Here is a 13115-nt window from a genome sequence, read left to right on the forward strand (position 1 = left end):
AGAGTGCCACAATCCACTGGTTGTTTAAGTTTCTGACTATAGATGAGACAAAACAAGACATTTAAAGAGGTCATATGACACTTCTCTGTTTTTTCATGAAATAATAGGGAAAACAATCTTTTTTTTGTCAACTGATAAAGTGTAATTAAATGTCAGTACAACACAAAAAGTAGCAAAGCCTAAGGTTAAGAAGCTGGAGCCAGGAAATATTTGGTAAGTTTGCCAATTAATGTTTCACTGAATGACTCATCACAGTCATTTTTCAACAACAATGCCAAATGTTTCTGTAATGTTTCACTGGTTTTCTCTTAGTTATAAAACCCTAAAGAAGAAGCTCATGTTGGGTTATTAAGTCTTCTTCTTTTCTTTTCTTTTTAAGTTTTTTTTTTTTTTTTTTTTTGGGGAAAAATGAAATCTAGATAGTTTATCGCGATTACAAATCAGGGCAGAGAGAAACTCCTCACTACAGCGGTGGTGGGGGCCCCTGACCCCCGGTGGTCCCCGGTGGTCCCCCACCTGGACTCCCACTCTGACCCGTCGCTGTTAACCGGAGCCTGGATGCAGGTCAGACAGACTCCCGGCCCCTGCCCCGACACTCAAACTGTTACATGGCAGATTGTTTTGTAACTGTTTTCTGTAGTCGCCCAATGAGAACAGCTGGCCGCGGTCACATGACACAACTTTTACATAACGTTTTTTTTTTTTTTTCCCCCTCCCCTCGGCCGCTCCATTGAGAATATCACCTACTTCCTGGAGCGGAGCATAGACATGCAGTGTTGTCACCTACTTGTTGGCAGAGGACACAGATATGAATGGCGGTGGGGGTATTGAGCAGATATGCAGCTTACAGATGAGTGGATAGGCTGCAGACGACCTGCTGCTGACCATGGGGACGGAGAGAGAGAGCATGCTGCAGCTCGCAGCGGAGGCTTTTCAGTCGAAAAACTTCGACCTGGCGGCGGAAATCTACGAGTGCCAGCTCACGGGTCTCGGAGACCCGGGGAGCCGACAGGAGCTGATGGTGAAGCGGGCTGACGCGCTCGCGCTCGGCGGCAAATTCACCGAAGCTTTCAATGTGTACCGGCAAGCCTCGGACATAGAGCGGCTGAGACCTGCTCACCTGGCCAACCTCATAGACTACCTGTCCAGCAGTATCAGGAGGCAGGACGCCGGGGACAGCCGGAGCAGAAGCAGCAGCAGCAGCCGGAGGACAGGAGAGGAGCCCGGGGCGGTGGAGGCTGCCCACTGCCCCGCTGCCGCTGCCGCTGCTGCTGCTGATGCCGCTGCTGCCGCTGCTGCTGCCGCTACTGGTGCTGGTGCTGGTGGTGCTGATGCCGGTGCTGATGCTACAGGTTGCGGGTACGCGGACATCTCCTGCCGGATATGTTTGAGCTTTCTGTTCGAGCCCGTGACTCTGCCGTGCGGACACTGCTACTGTATGAAGTGTCTGGAGAGGGAGAGGAAGGAGAAGGAGCGGCCGCTCCTGTGCAGGCAGTGCAGCTGCAGGGTGACGGACGACCACAGCTACCGGGTCAACGTGATGCTGAGCAGCCTGCTGGCCAAGTGGTTCCCGGCCATGCACCAGGCCGGCCGGCTGAGGAGGGAGGGCAATGGGCTGTACGCGGAGAAGAAGACGGAAGCAGCGCTGGAGAAATACAACCAAGCCATACTGATAGGTAAGACCCCGAACTACTCACTGGGGGGTTCATAGTTAACTTTAATAATGATGCAAAGGACTTGTCAGATCATGTGCATTGCTCCAGTCAGAGAGGGAGTGAAACAAGGCTATAACATGTTTTCACTACATCAGCTCTCAGTGTGAGGAGGTTTTCTACTTAATAACACGCAGAGAGACTTGTCATGAAGTGATAACAGGCGGTGATAAATTGTGAGTGAGTTTCACGGGGTGTGATCAGGTCCTGTGGCAGCGGCTCCGTGCAGCAGCAGCGGCAGCGGCAGCAGCGGCAGCGGCAACAGCAGCCTCTCCGCCGGCATGCGCACGCAAGGCCGTGTCGCCATGTGTTGGATAACAGGGTTATGTGGGCTGGGCCAGTGGACCAAACATTGCGTAAGCACGTAACCCGCCCCGCCCCCTCTCCCCTCCCCTCCCCTCCCCTCGGCCCCCTCATTGTGTAACGTCAAACCATGATTCAGGCAAATGTAGGTCAAGGGTACTATTGCAGGTCACCGCTAGGTACGCGGATGCCGACAGTCTTATATCTTATATAGGCAGAGGTGGATGATGGTGGTGAACTAGGTTAACTGTGACCTCTCAGGATCACTGTGCATTAAAGTTTATTATCACAATAGTCTGGAGTTAAGTTTACTCCCAGGCGTTTCTCTGCTGCTTTCTGTGGCGATGATCTCATTTATTAACTATATTCTATTCAACTGCCTGTGTGGACTGCTGAAGTAATGTGTTTTTATGGCTGCAGTGTTTGACCTGACCTCATTCCACTGCTGCTGCTGCTGCTGCTGTGGCTCTGTCACTTGCAGGCTGGTTGCGTAGCCTATGTTTTTACAGTCACATTGGTTCCCTGGGTGATCAAGTCAACAGTCTGACTTGTGTAAGGAGTTGTCAACCATCACTACCAGCATCTCTCTCTGCTGAGGGGGGCATATCCTCTCCAGTCGAGCCTTTCCCCCCCAGCTGCCGCAGTGGAGCCGCTCTGAGGCCAACAATTGACTGTTGTTGTGCAGTGGCAGCTCCCAACAGTGGTAGATAATGATCATCTTGGATTTTATCCAGGTCTGAGTGTGCACCAAAGTGATTCTGCGTGTTTAGGAAAGGTGCTGCGATAGATGATAATGCGAAACAGAACGGCACAACTTGCAGAATTGGTCTATGCTGATGTTGATCTTTGGAATTTGAGGGGACATCGTCCTAATTAGCATTGTATTATACGTCCTTTAACCTGCAGTGGGTTTGAACAGGGCTGTTTGATTGTGTGTGTCTGTGTGTGGGCCATGCTTTTATGAAAAAAAAAGGGAATTAATCTTACAAATTGAACAAACTTGCTCCCCTCAGGGTTATAACCTCTTATGTTAGAGTTAAGACTTTGTTGTAGAGTTGGATCTGGGTTAAGAAGGAGCTGAAGGTCGTGTTTAGGCTTGTACACTCATAGTTAAGGTTGGGGTTAGGCTCCTAGGAGTTAATGCAAGTTAGTACATTGTCCTCTAGGTTATAATTAGCCCCCATTCCTCTCTCTCTCTCTCTCTCCCTCTCTGTGTGTGTGTATGTGTGCGTGTGCAACAAAGCTGCTTTGTTCAAAATAAGTATTGTGCAGTAAGTGCTGTGCTAAACAATGGTTCTCCTGTCCTACTTTGATGAGTATTCTGCCAGATGCTGCTATGCATTAATACAACCTGTGTGTTACCTGCTGCCTTTTATTTTGTCATGTAAAATGATCTCTTTTGTTTTGGGACATGTCCTTTATTTGCATTCCTCTTGATATAGCCTACTGGAGTGTTTGGGGGGGGGGGGGGGGGGGGGGGGGGGGGGCACTAGTAAGTAAGCCAATAATGTTTCTTTAGGATCCCCCATAGGTCTAACTGTGACATTTGCATAAGTTTTTATAGTTATGAAACCTGGAATGTGGGTGACCTTGATAGTGCCGCATGGTTTTGTAAGGCGCTCCTATTTTTTTCATAACACATTGTAATGCGAAAACGCATCTGTCTAAAATATTCCTTTCCTCATGTAATGTGAAACCTTATATCACCAGTAAAGTGAGCTGCATAAGACATCAGAGAAGAATAAACAAGTGGAGTCCATGGATTCTTGTTTTTTAATGCTGCAGTAGGTTGTGTAACCGTTTCTTAGAACAGAGGTTATGAATATTACTGAGAAACCTGTAATGGTTTGCCAGATATTAACTTATCATACAGCTCCTACAGTTTGAGGATCCAAACTGGAGGACTTGAAAGTTTTTTGAAAACTGACTTCAATGGACATGGATCATTGAAAGTGCTTGCATTTAAACATTTTGTTGAAATATATGAATTTTAGTGTTTTTATTAATATTGGCTGATCCAAACCTCTCTCTCTCTGTGCCTCTCTCTCCTGAATTGATGTCAGCTTTAGGTCTCATGATATTCTGTGTTTCCCTGATTGACACAACTATTTTATTACAATTCTGAAAAGTGCCAAAATATTAACTGGTTCCAGTTGTTCAGAAGAGAGGACCTGCTACTTCTCTCCCCAGCTTTTCCTCATTGTAAATTAAATTTGTTTGAGATTCCTGATGAGAATCGATTTGACATTTTTCTTTATTTTCATTTATATTTTATACAGATCAGTTAGTAAGGAAAACTGTCTTTTTTGACTAACTGAAAATGTCAGCTCAACACCAAAATAGATCCTCTTTACAAAGGAAAGCAGAAATTCCTGAGTTTGAGAAGCTACAACAAGAGAATATTTAGTATTTTTGCCAATTCAATTTTTTTCTTCAACTTGTGACCTTTCCGCAAAAGTCCCAAATATTCTCAGGGTCCCTCTGGTTTTCTGTTGGCTTTAAAAACCCGAAGAAGTCTTGGTTTGTTAGTTCATCTCATGGTGTTTTTTTTTTTGTTCTTTTTTTTATCTTTAATTTTGTCTTAGACAACCTCGAGCAAAGGAGTCTATCAGTTGTGTTTTGCATGAAATCTAGATGGATACTTTGTCATCATTGTATATCAGGACCCAGTGAAACTCATGACCATGACATTAACAGATAAACAGAGAGATGAAAGTGAATACATTTAAAACATAAAACACTTCACTATCACTTCATGCCGTTCTCCGGACCAGTTCTTTAGCCTCATTAAACCAGATGTTGAGTGATGTTTCTATCCAGCATTACACATTACATTACGTCCACCGTTGCCTTTTATGTCTTGTAAAACTCACTTGGTAATCTGTCTCATCACACTTTACTACATAATAAGTCATCATTTATGGATTTATTCCAAATACATTTGACTAACGTAACTTCCTCCTCTCCCCCTCAGCACCCATGGACCACATACTGTTCAGTAATCGCTCTCAGATCCACTCGAGTCTGAAACACTACGAGAAGGCTCTGAGAGACGCTGACATGACCTGCAGACTCAAACCTCACTGGTCCAAGGTATGGCACAACAACCTGTGACTTTATTTGTTCAGCATAACAAACAGATATGTGATAAAAACAGATTATGTAAGGACGATATAAACAGTAATGTTGTCAGTAATTCATCTTCCCTCTTGCTCACAGGGTCACGTTCGCAAGGCCCAGGCCCTGGTGTCGCTGGGCAGGACGGAGGAGGCTCTGAGAGAGTACCTGGTCTGTCTGTCCATAGAGCCTGACTGTAGACCGGCTAAGACCGAGGCGCATAAGGTAAATATAATGTTTGTCCAGTTAGTGCTTGGCAGCCAGAGATTCATGTGCACTTTCAATATATTCCTTCCCCAACAAGAACTCTGCTGTTTATTCAACACAATGTTCAGGCTGCATGAGGAGCTTAAAAGCAATAATGTTCAGAGAGAGCGAGAGAGAGTTGTTGTTGTTACTCCACAATACTAAATGTTATGAGTCACTGTCTGTCTTAGTGTTTGTGCTGGGATTTGCACTGCTGTTAAAGCACACCATTGTTTGTTGTCTCCTCTCAGCTGCTCAGTCATCTCCTGGCTCCAGTCACGGATCAGGTCCCTGAACACATCTCAGACTATTCCAACATACTGTCTTCCAGAGCACACATCAAGAGCAGCATCAGTGCTCCCATCCAGGTAAGAGACGTTCCTCGCCCGCCGTCGTCCGCTCGGTGGAAAACGAAGCACGATGCTGAGGTTTTGTCGTCCTGTCTCCTGTCTCCCTTTAGACTCTGAGTCCCAGCTTGCTGTCATCAGAGTCCAGTCTTACCGCCCCTTCTCTTGCATCAGAGAGGTCAGAGGGCTGTGAGGTCAAACATCAGGGAAAGTTTGAGGTCAGGAGGTCCGACCACTGTGTGCTCCTCAAACGGAAACGACGGAGCACAGAGGTGGAGGAGGAGGAGAGGAGCGACGGTCGGAAGAGATGCAGATGTGGTGAGTTTTTAGATTTGGTGCACAGACGTGTGTGTGTGTGTGTGTGTGTGTGTGTGTGTGTGTGATCACTCAGTTTGCAGCATGTGTGTCTGATTTCTCTGTCTGGTAATCTCTGTGTGCAGATCCAGCCACCGTGGATGATTCACTGAGCTCTGCGGACGGCGGCGTGTTGGACCCGGTAGATCTGGAGTGTTCTCTTTGTATGAGGTGCGAAAGTCTTCACGGCTTCATTCACACATGAAATCCCATTAGCAACCACACACCATGCTATAAATCAATTAGCGGTTGCGTAACATGTGCTACATGACAGTATACAGCCGGTGCGATTACATTATATGATATAATAAACTAATGAGTTTCCACACAGCCTGTGAGAAATTAATGAATAAGTTGGACTCATTCCTGGTGTTCATCCATGTATAGAAGTTATCTTAATGTGGTGGGATTGTAGCTATTTTTTCCATCCAAAGATGGTATTTAGCTGTGAAAAAAGTTGCTAAGTGAGCATTAAGTTTGAGTTGGGTTGTCAAACTACTATTTCTAAAGAGAAGAGGATTTATTTACGTGTCTAAGTGTATCTGCAGGCCAACGTTGATATGTGGTTATGATCATTAAGAATTTGTATTTGTCCTGCTTTTGTCTATTGGCAGTAGAGCCTATCAGTTAATCAATCAATCAGGCTTTATTTGTAGCACTTTTCAGGCCCAATGCAGCTCAAAGTGCTTCACATGATAAAAACAAGGAACATATTAAGGAGACACTATACATTCACATACACATACGCATTCACACAAGGATTTTTGGACATTGGATTTTGGAGGCATCGAGGAAACGATCTCTTACACTCAATCATTTGCAATGGGGAAAACACTAGATAAAATGAAATAAAACAGATAGGTGTAATTGGAAAAAATGGAATAAGAATGAATTAATAGAATAAAAAGGTAATAATAATAATAAATAAATAAATGAAATGAATTAAATGAAATAGGTAAAGTACAATAGATAAATATGTACAATGTGCCTGGTGTGTCTTTATGTCACTGCTTCAATGGTGTGTGTTTATTTGTCCACACAGGTTGTTCTATGAGCCGGTGACGACGCCGTGCGGTCACACCTTCTGTCTTCAGTGTCTGGAGAGATGTCTGGACCACAACCCAAAGTGTCCGCTCTGTAAGGAGGAGCTGTCTGAGGTACATGGTGTAATAGTGTGATAACAAACATCATTCACTCTGACCCAGTCCAGTCTAGATGTCCACTGGGGATTCATTGTTTCAAACTTTTTCCAAATTAAATAGTAATTGATAACACAAGGGATCACTATGGCTAAAGTTACTGAAAGATGAAATATATTTAACTTTTTGGTAACACTTTATAATAAGTACACACTATTAAGCATTAGTTAAGCATACTGAATTAATAATTTATAACACATGAATACTCATTAGTATGTAGTTTATAAACACAGTTAAAAATGTGTGACTAAAAGTGTTACCAACTATTTTTTTTTTGTAATGACACTGATGCAGAAACTATCGATTATATCCGGCTGAGTGTTACATGTTGAAGGTGGTCACAGATGATGTTATGGGACAAATATAGAGCAACACCTGAGCTTCTGCTTCTCCTTCTCTCCTCCCCAGTACCTGGTCCAGAGGCAGTACTGTAAGACAGTATTAATGGAGAACCTGATATCTAAGTATCTTTCCCCTGAGCTCATGGAAAGACAGAAGATCCACCAGGAGGAGATGGCTGAGCTCTCCAAGTGAGTTTTATTATCAGGTCTAACCTTGATCTATTTGCTCTGCTTTTCCCATTATTCAATCTAATCTTCTCATAGATTAGAGCTTACGTCTTACATGACACTCTGCATGTGATAACCCCCTCCGGCTGTTTGACCTACTGACCCACAGTAGATAACACACACGTTTGACACACTGACCTCTGGGTGTACGTCAGTTCAGGCATCAGGTTTCACTTTCCTGGAGTCTGACGCAGACTTGTGTTTCCAATAAATAACTGCTCATAAACTGCAGTGTAGAGTAGCCAGTGTTTTTTTATTTTTTTTATTTTTAAATTGGGTAATTTTTTTTACCCAGCTGTTATATTATGTTATAGCTGTTCATTTATATCTGAATGATATATTTCTTTCTGCTTTGACATTAAACACATTCTTCTTTATTCTCTCCTCAGTCTTAACAAGAATGTGCCTATATTCGTGTGCACCATGGCCTTCCCCACTGTGCCGTGTCCTCTCCATATCTTCGAGCCCTGCTACAGACTCATGATTCGCCGATGCATGGAGACGGGAACCAACTGCTTTGGCATGTGTCTGGGAGACAACCTCAAGGGGTCAGTGCTACTGTCGGACAGCGACCGTGTGTGTGCTCACTCAGTCGTGTGTTTAACATGTGAATATCAGAGCGCGTGAGATCCAGTCAGAGTATAACGTTGCACCTCCTGTCTCCAGGTTCGCGGACTACGGCTGCCTGTTGGAGATCCGCGACGTGAAGTTCTTCTCCGACGGCCGCTCGGTGGTGGACACCATCGGCAGACGGAGATTTAAAGTCATTAAGCACAGAGAGAAGGACGGATACAATACAGCTGATATAGAGTACCTGGAGGACATGAAGGTAGGAGGGGATGGAGGTAGTGGAGGAGGAAGGAGAGGACAGCAGGGAGAGGAAGGGTGGAGCAGTGCTACAACACAACTACTGAGGCTGCTCCAAGTTAAACCTGTGTGTGTTTGTTTTTGTGTGTAGGTGGAGGGTTTAGCAGAGCGTGAGCTGCAGTCTCTGCATGATACGGTGTATGACCAGGCCCTGGTGTGGGTCAACTCCCTGAAGGCCGAGCAGAAGGAACGCATTGAGGGACACTTTGGACCCATGCCCGAGAAAGACACCGAACTTCAGGTAGCACTCACACACATACACACACACTCCTACAAGGCTTTATTAAAGGGATACGCCAACTTTTTTTTTTCGTGTCTTGCCTCACTCCCGAGTCCATGACAAGCAGATAGACATCATCCTTTCGACTGTGCGTGCAGTAATGAGGGAGATAGAGCCGTATCGCCCGTAATTAGCTTAGCTCAAACACTGGAAGTGCATAGGTAGTGTTAGCCTGCCTCCTACCCAAGCCGAAATCAGCAGTCAGCTGATTTTATTTTAGCTCTAAACTCTGTAAATATATCACTTTATCAACATTTCAAACATTTTTAGGCGAGAAAGTAGCCGTTTAGATCAGTAGTGTGTCGTTAATTTGTCTAAATACCAGCTGTTTACAATTTTGTTCGGACGAATTCAGCGCTACTCAAGCTAGCCGTTGTGACCAACGCACTTCCGGTTACTTTCACAAAATAAAACACCAGTTGCCCTTTACATACAGAAAACCATGATGATAGAATTTGTGCTTTTACTTTGAAATAGGAAGCTAACCTACCCTCGATGTAGCTAGCTTGAACCAAAATAAACCGTCTTTGCTTGAACCCTCCGTTTTGACCGATCTCGTCCCGTTACCGGCATTTGACCGCTCAAGATGCCTTACCGGAGAGTTTTGTCAGCTCTGAGACGAAGATCGGCCCGCCGGTTTCCGTTTAGAGTTGCTGTGATGACTTTAGGTGGAGGCAGGCTAACACTACCTATGCACTTCCAGCGTTTGAGCTAAGCTAATTACGGGCGATACCTTGTTACTGCACTCACAGTCGAAAGGATGGTGTCTATCTGCTTGTCATGGACTCGGGAGTGAGCCAAGACACGAAAAAAAAAATATTGGCGTTTCCCTTTAAAGACTATTTGGTCCTGACACAGTGTCTTCCTGTCTCCTCTCAGGCCTGTCCAAACGGCCCGTCCTGGTGTTGGTGGTTACTCGCTGTTCTTCCGTTAGAGGGCCGAGCCCAGCTGCCCTTCCTCGCTCTCACCTCTCTAAAGGACAGACTCAGCGGTATCCGGAAAGTGCTGCTCTTCATCAGCCACAGCAGGCACCGGTGACCCTTCGCTCTCTCCGCCACGAGCATTCACCCACCTGGAAAATGCAGTAACCATCTTCCCTGCACACATCCTGCCCCCCCAAGCAGCAGTTGACCTGTTGTTCTTCCTTTTGATGCACAAAGACCTGACCTTAAATGTTGTTGCACTTTTCCCTGTTCTGACACCGTCCCTTCCAGGAAGCGGTGTTGGATTTCTTCCAAACCTTAACAAACAAACAGAGACCACGCGGTACATCGAAGTGACAGAAATATTCCGCGCACGTACAGTTACTGCTCGTTACAGCCACACACACCTGCAGACTGAAGCCACAGTCGGACCAGGAGGGGAAGTGTCCACATTTGGATTTAAACTGAATCGTCACCTTCCATTGTAACATTTGATGTCATTTATGTCAACAAAGCTAATACACACAAGCAACGCATACGTCTTCTTCTCTGACAATTCTACGTTGGACAGCAACAAACTGTTGTGCTGAGACATCTTCATCTGTCCATACTCCACTGTTGCCTTTCTGGCCCTCTGCTCTTCCGCCTGCATTCATGTCGAGTGTAGACAGACACCACAACAACAAGAAAATGGATTTAAGAAAAAAAGAAACTTAAAGTGATCTGTGTGCATTCTCAGAAAGTAATTTCTCCAAAAAAAAGCTGCATGAGTGAACATAGCTTTTAAACAAAGATGAAGCAAATCCCCCAGTTCAGAATCAGGCAATATTAATCTACAGCCAATAATTCAACCAATCAGTGTCCCCGACATCTTTAAATGAACATTTGAATTCTGAGACCAAACTGTGAATTTGCTTTTTTGTGTGTAAATGATGAAAGGACTGATTCTATTTGATTATTTGATTACGGCAATTGAAACTTTCACCTAGGAAAACTATTCATTCATGGATTTACATTTCTGCATATACATTAACAGATAAAAATGTGTGATGACTATTTTGCCACCTTTAGAGTAAATTTAATAATAAGCAGTACTTTTTTTTTTTTTTAATTCTGTCTTCCTCTTTCTTCCTTCCATTTGTCTCTGTCTCATCCAGCTAAATAACAATGGACTGAACCTTTGCATTGGTGTGCTTTAAGGCTCATGTTCTTGTGTTTTATTCATCAATTTTTTAAAAAAAAAGAAGAATTTCTTGGATTTTCTTTCTCCATTATTTATTTTTGACATTATTTATGCATGCAGTGACATTGTTTACATTTCACAGAGAGATACTGAGCTGCTCACCTTCCAAAGGCTTTTTTTTAAGTTAACATTTCACCCCAAACATCAGCAATAATTTTACACATACTCTCAGAAAAGCCCAACTGTTTAAAGATGACTCACAAACAGACCATATGCACAATCAGGAGAGGGTAGCATCAACATTTATTTTTATTGGTATAATCCCAGCTCTGTTGACTTATTTGGGTTCCTTTGAGTGTATTTATTAAGTATTTATTCTGATTTATTTTGCACTTCCACTTTAAGTAAGGGAAATAGATAGTGCAGAGATGCTTCAGTGTATTTTTTCACACCTTGACATCAGTCAGAATAAAGTTAAGTCTTTGGTCTAAAGCCTATTTGCAAAAACATGTCTGCTAAAGATCTCCATTCATTTTAGGGTGACTGGTGCTATGCTATTAGTAAAGGCTAGTACCTTCTACTGACTGAAAATAACACAGTGTGGGACTTTTTAACATGTAAAATGATTGACATACAGTACCAGGTTCATGAATGATACCCCTTAAATGGACACTTGTTCAGATTTTCACTGGAAGGAAATAAGTGTGCAAAAAGAATACAAAAGAAACATATTTTTGAAAAAAAAAAAAAAAAAAAAGTTGAGGCCTTGCTGATGTCTGTGACATGACTGTTTTTACATGGCAAAAGCTCATCTCTGAAAAATGCGATTGTTGAGCTTAGCCTTCAAAATCTTTTATTTTGTATTTACATGTGTTTGATTTTACATGTTTCTATGTTAATCAGGTTTTTTGTATTTTATAATTTTCTTCACTTGCTGGTGCATTTGTCTCTCCTTGTTTCATGTGTGATACTGTCATGTGAAATCATCCACATAGAGGGCCAAAGCCATGTAATACTGAAAAATTATGGAAAACTGTACTATCACAGTCCTTTCCTTTTTTCCCCACAATACTTTGTTGATACTGATTTCAAGCATCATTTGAGTTATTCACCACCATAAAAGCTGCAGTATGATGTCAAACAGCAATACTGTATGCAATAATGTATGGGATTTGAACAAGTACTGATATAAGATATGATTAAGTTCAATGACTTCCCTAGTAATATTTGCTAATATTATAATTGAAAGAATGTATTACTATTAAGCTCAAACTGGGCAGGAAAGGGAAAAGCCATTTGTCAAACACAATCACACGTCACATAGATATTCTAAATTCAGAAAGAAATGTATTTCCTAATTGAAGAGAAGATGTTGAGGTAAAGGGAAAATCCACCTTAGAATAATATTTACAATTCGTATTATTATTGGAATAACAAATTGGACAACAGGAGTAAAATTACAGATGAGCTATTGTTTTCTTTATTGCTTAATTTGAAAGGTTCATCTATTAAGTTGGAAATATGAGACCAGAGCAGTGGTTCTGACTTAAAATATGGTATCTGTGATTAACTGTATATTTGTGGCAGCAGTTTTAGTGCCTTAAGTTGGACTTCTTCCATTTTCACTTTGATGTGTGAACTGCAGTTGCAATAGAGTAATGTAAGAGTGTGATAACCTGGGGTTCTCTAAATAATATCTTAAGATTATGACTGTATTTGATTCGATTGATATTTTTGTTTGAAAACAGATCCCACCCTGAAATAATCCAGAGTTTTAGCAGCATCGCGTACCCCTAAGAGCTGGCAGACATGTATCTTAAAAACAACGAATCTTAAAACGTAACATATTTAACGCAAATTCCTATCATTGAAAAAAAAAAAAAAGGAAAATCCACAAATTCACAACAGGCTAAGTATGACAACAAGTAAGGGCCTATGTTTCTTGTAATTTAAAAAAAAATAGTTGTTTTCTTTGCAATAGTTAGATGAGCTCATTGTTACCACATGATGTTACA

General features: G+C 42.8%; 1 protein-coding gene across 1 annotated transcript; it reads left to right on the forward strand.

Annotated features, from left to right (window-relative positions):
• The first annotated feature begins 779 nt into the window (after nucleotides 1-779).
• Nucleotides 780-12899, forward strand: LOC310992565 (LON peptidase N-terminal domain and RING finger protein 3-like). Its single transcript, XM_083980651.1, has 12 exons — nucleotides 780-1676; nucleotides 4990-5108; nucleotides 5235-5357; nucleotides 5630-5746; nucleotides 5839-6043; nucleotides 6166-6250; nucleotides 7122-7236; nucleotides 7687-7808; nucleotides 8237-8395; nucleotides 8514-8676; nucleotides 8806-8955; nucleotides 9874-12899. The coding sequence occupies exons 1-12, from the start codon at nucleotides 887-889 to the stop codon at nucleotides 10030-10032; spliced, it is 2307 nt and encodes a 768-aa protein (XP_083836777.1). The 5' UTR covers nucleotides 780-886; the 3' UTR covers nucleotides 10033-12899.
• The last annotated feature ends 216 nt before the right edge of the window (nucleotides 12900-13115 follow it).

This window comes from Trachurus trachurus (genome assembly GCF_905171665.1).
Source record: "Trachurus trachurus genome assembly, chromosome: 10".
In the NCBI taxonomy this organism is placed as follows: Eukaryota; Metazoa; Chordata; class Actinopteri; order Carangiformes; family Carangidae; genus Trachurus; species Trachurus trachurus.